The following is an 8888-nucleotide window of genomic DNA, read 5'->3' as shown; positions in this document are numbered from 1 at the left end:
GGTAGCTGTTGGAATGCTTGAGCACAATGCACCAATTGTGGCATGTGGTGTGCACATGAAGGTGGGAGTTGGATTGCCCCCGTCTGGATTGTGTGCTCTTTGTATAAGAATTTACGGCAAACGACGCATACCAATTAGCACGACACTAACACAGTCTTTTTTGCTTTTTCTTTGGATTCTTTTTCTTTATGACTCCACAAAAATGTACTATTAATGGAAATAGTGATGATATTGTAACCATAGAAGCAAAAATTGCTATGAAACATGAACATGTCTCCCTGCTCGTTGCAGTCTAAGCGATACAATTAATTAAATAAATTGCACACACAAATTGATTTTATTAAGCAGGTGTTTATGTAAAGAGCAAGTCTCTCAGGCTTTCATTGTCACTAGTTTTACTTCATTTTAATTTTATTCGACAGTGGGATATTTTCCCGGGAGGGTGGGGGGGGTGTAACTTAACTTCCATACTAAGAATGCTGTTGGACTTACTCAGCCAAGCGTCATGGAAATGAATGGGCTTGACATTCGGGATTCGACTGTATCTTCCCTTGATCACATGCGCATATTCGAAACAGGATTAATGCTGCTCTTGCTTGACAAATGTCCGGTAAATATTTGAGCTTGGGTGCAGTCCTTGTTTGCTGGAAGAATATTGACAGTGCACTCATTTAGTAACACCTGTCAGCACCATGTATGAACAGTGTCACATTTAAATTTCACAAAAATATAAACAATTTAAAAAACCATTAAAGCACACCTTAAACAGAGCACATTAGTTACTGGAAAGTTGTTCATCTTTTTATTCAAATAGTGGAGTCTCTGTGAGTGTCCACCTATCATGCGCGAAACTCCATCCATCCCTTCTCCGTCCCGCTTTAACTCACTCAGGTCATGAGTGTGATGGAGCCTTTCTCAGCTCACTTTGGGTGAGAGGCAGGGTACATACTGAACTGGTTCCCAGCTAGTTGCAGAACACAGTGGAATAAACAACCATTCACATCTACGGACAAGTTTAGAGTCCTCAATTAACCAGCAAAAAGGCATGATTTTGTTGGAGGAAACCTGATAAAACTCATCGAGGTGGAAGGAAAACATGCAAATTCCACACAAGAAGGCCGGAGCCCGGATTTGAACCAACAACCTCTGAACTGGGAGGTTCATCAGTTAGCTATCGTGCTGCCAGTTGGGAAGTTAAACAACCAAATAAATCTTTCGTTGTCTTCCCACCTGACTAGAAAAAAAAAAAAAAAGGATTGTCATCCGAACTAAAGCTTGGCTTGCCATTAGCTCAGACGTTGTTTATGAGGCAGGATGCGGAGATGATTCCAAGATCGTGATCAAGACAGTATGCTGCATAAATTCGTCCGTAATTATTGATGCTTGAGGTTTGATGGGGTCATGCCACAGAAATGTTATTAAGGCAACTTAAAAGTTTTTTAAACTGAGTAAAATGCTCTATATGTCTCCTTTTAAATTCATGCCATGAAGAACATCTCACAGGGTTGTTACTGTTACAGCCTACGTCTGTGTTAGTATAAATAATAATGGTAATAATAAAAATATATTAATAGTAATAATAAAAAAACAAAAATAAAAAAGCTGTGGTCCACCGAGGCACGTGAGGGCGCTGTTTGCTCGCCTCTGACACTTGTTTTCACACAGTATCGACAAGGAAATGAAGATGGCTGCAACCATAAAGGCAACTGGCGTAAGTTGATTTTAAATTGTTATTCTTTGTCTTAAACATTTGCTACACTTGTTTTACGGATGTGTATTTTGTGTATAAAACTGCCGGTGGTACAAGAGCGAGCTTCCGTTGTTTTTAAATCGCGGTCATCCGTTCATGTCAATCGAAGCAGCATGTGCTAACCTACAGCCAGCTACTTACCTCTCCAGACATATCTGCGACATTATTCAGCGGTTTGATATTTTTTATAAAGCCTCATTACGATTGATTACTCTGGTGGTAGAGGTATGGCTCAAACTAACTGTCCTTGAAAAAATGAACAGGATGACAACGAAGTACGTCGTTAAGATTCACATTGTATAGCAGTTGCTGTCTTCAGTCTGACTTCATTTTGTATTCGGGTGGGTTGATTGTCATTTAGGGTATCTGTAATTTTCTGGATCTTTCAGAAAATAAGGTAATACCATGCCCATGTCGCTAAAATTCACGAATGACAACAAGTCGATGGAAAGGCCCCGCAAAAACATGCCCATCGAATAAAATGAGGTGCTGTGTTTTTTCTGGGGTTTGACGTGCTGTGTTGTAGACCCCTAAATATATCTTTACACATAATTAAACTAGTTAAGGCCTCCAAAAAGGTGTTGTCTAATGTACGAATCCAAGTTTATTTAGCCGATTTAATAATCTGTCTTCTCTCTCACTGCAGGGTGTCGAAGATGTCAATGTCACTTTCGAGGACCAGCAGAAGATCAACAAGTTTGCCAGGAGCACGAATCGAATGACAGAGTTAAAAAAAGAAATTGAGTCAAAGAAGGTAAGCAGCCTGAAAATCAGCATGATGCTTTTGTTTATAGCCGTCGTATTTTTGCAAGGTTTTGTCCACTGTCAACTTGTAAGGTTTACAGTCGTACACATGTAGATCACCTCGCATTTTCCGTCCCTGATGATCAAAATCAGCAAAGGCATATATATTTATATCATTTCATGTATATTCTGGAAGTCCGGATACCCCTGTGTCACGTGTAGCCCGCTCCAGTTAAATGCAATATGCTTCAAGAATGCTAGTCAAAAGTCATGTAGGTATATTTGGAGTTTGAAAATTAAAAAAAATAAGATCCTACAGGAATTAATATATAGACAGCACCTAAAGTCTTGTGTGACTTTCGCGGTATAGTTTCTCTGATAATTCAATTGAATTTCAAATTGTATGACCTCATAGGTAAATTAGAGGCTCCACTGTATTTCAGGAAAAAAACTTTGTTTTGCTTCATGCAATTTGAAGAAAGTTCTCATGACGTTTTCCTCAGTAGTCTTGTTACATGAACAATTTAATGTATTGGAAATGTTTTTCCCCTAAACCATCAAGTAGCACACATTATGCTGTTGTTCCATGCTGTTGTGGATGACAGCAGCACATTGTGATCATATGGTGACTTCCTCTGTGATTCGTACCACTGATGTTCTCTCCTGCCTTGCAGAAGTCACTGCAGAACTTGCAGGATGCCAGCGACGACCTAATGATGTTTGACGACGACTCGTTGTTGATCCCTTACCAGATCGGTGACGTCTTCATTAGTCACACGCAGGAAGAGACGCAAGAGATGCTGGAGGATGCCAAGGTAGGTTCACCGCACAGCTACGATCAAGAGACAATTAATGCATAGCCACTTAACGGAGCACATCAAGAAAATTCCAAAGATAGGATTTTGCTATGATTGCTGATGATGTTTAGTTTTCTGTTTTTGTTTTTAATTCTGTTTTCACGAAAAGTAATCATGAAACACCGGAATAACTGATTGTGACGGTGAAATTTTCACACCAGTTGCTGGGACTGCATTTGTTATAACGGAGAATAACCAAATATGAACAGCAAATTGATATGTGTCTATAGAAAAAAAAATTGTATACACTTTGAAAACTGGAAATGAATTCATGCATTTGCATTATCGCATGCGACATCAGTCTAAACAGACAGGCGGGAGCAGGAATAACAACTGTCAGGTCGGCCGATGGGGAGGAAAATAAGCAGTGGAACTGTGTAAAAAAAAAAAAACGAATGGTCATGTGGCTTTTTCTTGGAACGGGCGTTTAAACCCCACCGTTGGTAATTCTAAGTGTCTTGATTCTGTGAGCAGGAAGCATTGAAGCAGGAGGTCAAAGGACTTGACGAGAGGGTGTCGGCCATCCAGCAGCTGTTGTCGGATCTGAAAGTGCAGCTCTACGCCAAGTTCGGTACCAACATCAACTTGGAGGCGGATGAAAGCTGAGCTGGGACTTTTTCTGCAAACCCAGTATGGACTTTGACAGAACATTTGACACACAAGTAGGAGGTCTAGTTGGACCCGCCCCGCGATGTTACCGCCAAGAACCACAAGGACAACGATCAACAATGGGAAGAAAGAAAGCAGTGAATTAATAAATGCCCTTCAAGTGTATTATTCAGTCTCTCTTTTCTTTTTGGCTTTGTGGTATTTTTCTCCTTTACCACAAATTTGATTTGTGGTAAACAATTTAACTTGAATGGTTTCGTAGTCCAAATCTTGGCTCACATCTTCCTGTGTGGATTTTGCCATTTCTCCTCATGCTTGTGAGTGTTTACTCCGGGTACTCTGGCTTCCTTCCACATTCCAAAAACATGCATCTTGCATTCATTTCAGAGTCATAGGTGAGAATGTGAAGTGTTATCTAAATGTGTTTTGCGACAGACTGGTGACTAGTCCAGGATTTACCTCACGTCTTGCGTAAAGTTGGCTGGGTTTGGCTCCAGTTCACTCTTGATCCTAATGAGGACGAGCGTATAAAATGGATGGTCATGCACAGTGGTGAGGGTTGTTTGTAGTAAGAAGGACAAACCAAATCACAAGTATAGCACAGGATATGCATAAATTGAGCGATCACGTCATTGAAGCAGGCGTCATTGGTAGTTGTGGATCAAACTTCGAACATTTAAAAGGCAAATTCTTGTGCCCTTATATACGATAAGAAATTGATGATAAACGGAAGCAAATTGTAATTTTTTTCGAAAGCAATCTGAGGATCATCTTTTCGAAACCAATCGGTCATTAATATACCGATAACTATGCTAGCATGGTATTGGCTGTGTGTGGCCCCTGAATTTTAACGAATTTCACAGCTTTGTCTTGCCGGTACTAGTTGGGCTATTTTAGTGCCATTCTTTTTAAAGTAACTGTACTTACAGAAACTCACCACAGTGGGTCGCTGTCTTTCTAGCAGTGAAACCAAACAGGAGCCGGTGGTCAACGAGAAGTAATGTCACGAGGTTTCGCTGCATCAAGACACGTGATCAATGAACCTTGAAGAAAAAAAAATTGACAACTGCGAGACGAGAGTGGAGGTCTTCGTCTACGTGGTCTTCATCTACTTCTGGTCTCCAATCTTGGCTCATCTACGTGATCTCTTCTGTAGTCCTACAGTGAAGAAACAATTGTGTTTGCCCTTTGCTTCTGCACGATCGTCCAAATGTCAGCAGAGTCAAACAAATCCGTGGAGGCAACTGCTGTTCATTCTTCATTCTGCACTGAGCCTTTTATTCGTAAAAAGTCAGCAGCCGTGGCATCACTTCTCGAAGCAGTACATGTGTAGCATTAACACCAAAGTCTGATTGTGCCCACTCCTTAGCCCAGGGGTGGGCAATTATTTTCCCGGGGGGGCCAAATGAGAAGCAGAAACTATTGTGGAGGGCCGGGCCAAAAGTTAGAAATAGAAATAGAAAATAAAGAAGATAGCACAATGCCTTTGTATGCCAGTAATAATGTAACATTCTCCTCCACCATCATACTCAGCACCGGTTCTCCTCAAGGATGTGTACTGACCCCCCTGTTGTTCACGCTCTACACATTTGACTGCTCTCCGACTCTTATTAGCGGTCCAGTTTGCGGAAAGTTTTTAACATGATAACAATCAAACCATTCTAGGAAATGTTCATTTACTCGAGCCACAAGCAATTCACTCTGACCATGGAAATTGCCAGAATCGGACTGAGTAAGAATCGCTTCCTTGTTTTTCAAAGTCTCGTAGATTTGAGTCTTTCCGACTCCAGGCGTCTCCTGAATGTTTCGTACTTTGTTACCCGCTTCGTTTAATCAGATACATATCACTTTCCCTTCCATGGTCATTACTCTCTCCCTCTTTCTTCGTCTTCCCCTCCCTCCCTGTGCTCTGCAACTTGAAGTAACTGCGCCACCTGGTGTTGAAATACCTGTCATTACAAGTCCAAACGAAATGAATGCAATCAAACCTTAATTGTGCACCAATCTTCGGCGGGCCGGATTAAAAAGACCAACGGGCCGGATCCGGCCCGCGGGCCATAGTTTGCCCACCCCTGCCTTAGCCTGACATTTTTCTGATTGTTCGTTTTAGAATGTTTGATATATAAAATAGTCAAATAAATGCTCTGCGCTTTGAGATACGTCGATTAAATGTAGTAGGCTACTAAATGTACTTGAAAGTGAAAACTTTACTCAGGGTGCGAATTATTTGTCTCTGTATGTGCCCTGCGACTGACTGGCGACCAGTTCATCAGGGTGTAGTCTACGCCCGAAGCCAGCTGGCAAAGGCGCCAGCAACTCCCAGCGACCCTGTTCATGTGTTGAAATTGGATGGATGGATACTTTAATCAAGGCAACCATGGAGGGTGGTGGTTAATCTGCCTCACTGTCATAAAGTGGAGGTTTGAATGCAGTGGATGTCCTTGCTCACATGTGTGTACTCTTGCCAGGTATTCAGGCATCACCCTACATTCCAAAAACGTGCAAATTTGGTTTGTTTCTTTCAATCAGGGAGAATGTGTGTATAATTGCTTTTGAATATATGCCCTGCAAGTGACTGTTGATTAGTTCATGGTGTCCTCTGCCTCTCACAGCTGCGATCGGCTCCAGGCTCACTCGTGACTCCAATGAGCGTAAACAATATTGGCAATGGATGAATGGATTCATGGAAGGACTTTAATCAAGTTCCTTTATTCAAGACATAAATGTTGATGAGAATAAATGTGAGCTCTTTTTCAAAGCTCTTAACTGTCACAGTGCAAAATAGAGATTAACTGCGAAGGTAGTTAAGTCAAAAAATTTCCATGGCACGCTTCGTCATGCTGGGGCACTCCTCTTTTCAGTTCATCATAATCAGCGTCTTACAAAATAAAACTAAACCGGACGAGGAGAAATAATCCAGAGGGGACAAAAAAAACAAAAACAAATCCACACGGTGTTTATTCGCTCCACTTTCCATTTAGTTGTGAGAACAGCTATTTTCCGCAATAGAAAGAAACAGAACAGAGCATTCTATAATGAGGTGATGGCACACCGAAATGGACCTAAACGCAATCGCTTCAACAGTAGTGAGATTGCAGGCCAGCAGGGGAGACGATGGCGAGGGGGGTCTGGCAACATTATCACAAGCCCGCCCTTATTGCACTGTGCCCTCATAGGCCCGATTACAAAGCGCTCTATCAGGATTTGACTGATAGGGCATAAAGACTATGAGGATTTGAGGCATTGGAGCACGAGGACAAAAAGACGTGCGAGCTTCGGCGTGACTTCAAAGTGTGGGACACAAACTTGATGTTTGCACTGATTTACGAAGCACACAAATGACACACTGTTGTAACTATAGTGGTATTAGGTTTGAGACTTTTATTAGTTTGTCTATAATGCGTTCAGTCCCTTTGCTTCCTTGAACGGTTTGCTGGGATGTCGTTCATTTCATTACTGTCTGTCACCCTGATCGGGCAAGACTGCAAAGAAACAACACTGCAGCATTAAGCTTCAAAACTATAAGGACAAGTCATCCTGTGTGTGCGGTTTCAATAAAGAACAGCGGGTTGGGAAAACACTGCTGTCCCACAATGAACAGCCTACGGTTTATTTAAAGATTTGTTTATTTCCATTTATTAATGACTTGAAGTCGAAAGCCAGAGTTTTTAATTCCCGCAGTAATGCTCCCTAATCAACCCTCATGTGTGCAGCATAATGTATAACGTTGACTTTGCATTCCTGCCACAAAACAATTGAGGAAGTTGGTCACTATATGAAAGAGCTGCAAATATTTCTATGAATATCATTAGCGATGGCCGCTTTTCTTTGTCAAAACTTTGGATTGAAGATAAAAGCTATGAGGACACAGTTCAGACTGAACAATAGCTGCGAGAAAAAAGCCCCGAAAGGCGTGACGCACATAAACCTCCCCCGGTATGTCTGTCACAAATGCTCCGTCCATTCATTCATTCATTTTCCGAACCGCTTTATCCTCACTAAGGGTCGCGGGGGGTGCTGGAGCCTATCCCAGCTGTCTTCGGGCAGTAGGCGGGGGACACCCTGAACCGGTTGCCAGCCAATCGCAGGAATGCTTGGTCCATAACACACAAAACAGACATGATAAATCTGTTGAGGGATTGAGGGAAATCACTAGGTTCCAAACTGTTTTGAGCTTGCAGGTCGCGGAATGGGCAAGGTAGCTTTATTTATGTGCCGCATTACACTCACAAGGCTGTTCAATGTGTTTCCCACAAGGACACAACACATAAAATAATTTACAAATGGAACGGTTCACACCATTCAGAAGCACAGCAGAGGAAAGAAAAGTAGCTCACCACAAGCGCATGGCTACACAGCTCGCAGGCCACTCGACATCATGTCGCATCACCATCCATCCGTCCATCCATTTTCTGATCCGCTTAGCCTCACAAGGGTCGCGAGGGGCGCTGGAGCCTATCCCTGCTGTCTACGGGCAGTAGGCGGGGGACAATTGCAGGGCACACCGAGACGAACAACCATCCGCGCTCACGCTCACACCTAGGGACAATTTGGAGTGTTCAATTAGCCTGCCATGAATGTACCCGCAGAAAACCCACGCAGGCCCGGGGAGAACATGCAAACTCCACACAGGGTGGCCGGAGCTGGAATTGAACCCGGTACCTCTGCACTGTGAGGTCGACGCGCTAACCACTGGATCACTGGGCCGCCCTGACAATTCTATCATGATTCATAAATGTTCAAAGTCAACCTCTGCTCACTGTTCAAAGCTGAAAGTCGTGCGTACCACCCAGACACCCGAAGGAACAGACCAGGTTGGTTCATCAGCTTTAAAGACTAGACTTTCATGAATACGAAAACGAAAAGGGCATCATCTACTCCATGCGTAAGGCATGTAAAACCAATTAATAACACTTCGAACACCGCTA

The 8888-nt window shown here is 42.6% G+C and overlaps 1 protein-coding gene across 1 annotated transcript; it reads left to right on the top strand.

Annotated features, from left to right (window-relative positions):
• Window positions 1-1621: 1621 nt before the first annotated feature.
• On the top strand, window positions 1622-4125 carry pfdn4 (prefoldin subunit 4). Its single transcript, XM_086130043.1, has 4 exons — window positions 1622-1711; window positions 2397-2504; window positions 3169-3309; window positions 3826-4125. Exons 1-4 carry the CDS (start codon window positions 1679-1681, stop codon window positions 3955-3957), a joined length of 414 nt encoding a protein of 137 aa, XP_085986169.1. The 5' UTR covers window positions 1622-1678; the 3' UTR covers window positions 3958-4125.
• The last annotated feature ends 4763 nt before the right edge of the window (window positions 4126-8888 follow it).

The sequence above is a fragment of the Hippocampus guttulatus genome, chromosome 1, assembly GCF_054856545.1.
Source record: "Hippocampus guttulatus isolate MCC_2025c chromosome 1, RoL_Hgut_1.0, whole genome shotgun sequence".
NCBI classification, from domain to species: domain Eukaryota; kingdom Metazoa; phylum Chordata; class Actinopteri; order Syngnathiformes; family Syngnathidae; genus Hippocampus; species Hippocampus guttulatus.
Note: the sequence above shows the minus strand (reverse complement) of the source record. Positions and strands in the feature narration are given on the sequence as shown.

Bases quoted from the DNA above. Each gene is read 5' to 3' on its own strand.
- pfdn4 (XM_086130043.1), top strand. From the start codon at position 1,679: ATGAAGATGGCTGCAACCATAAAGGCAACTGGC. The intron at 1,712-2,396 runs GTAAGTTGATTT...CTCTCACTGCAG, and splicing joins CAACCATAAAGGCAACTGGC to GGTGTCGAAGATGTCAATGT. The intron at 2,505-3,168 runs GTAAGCAGCCTG...CCTGCCTTGCAG, and splicing joins AAGAAATTGAGTCAAAGAAG to AAGTCACTGCAGAACTTGCA.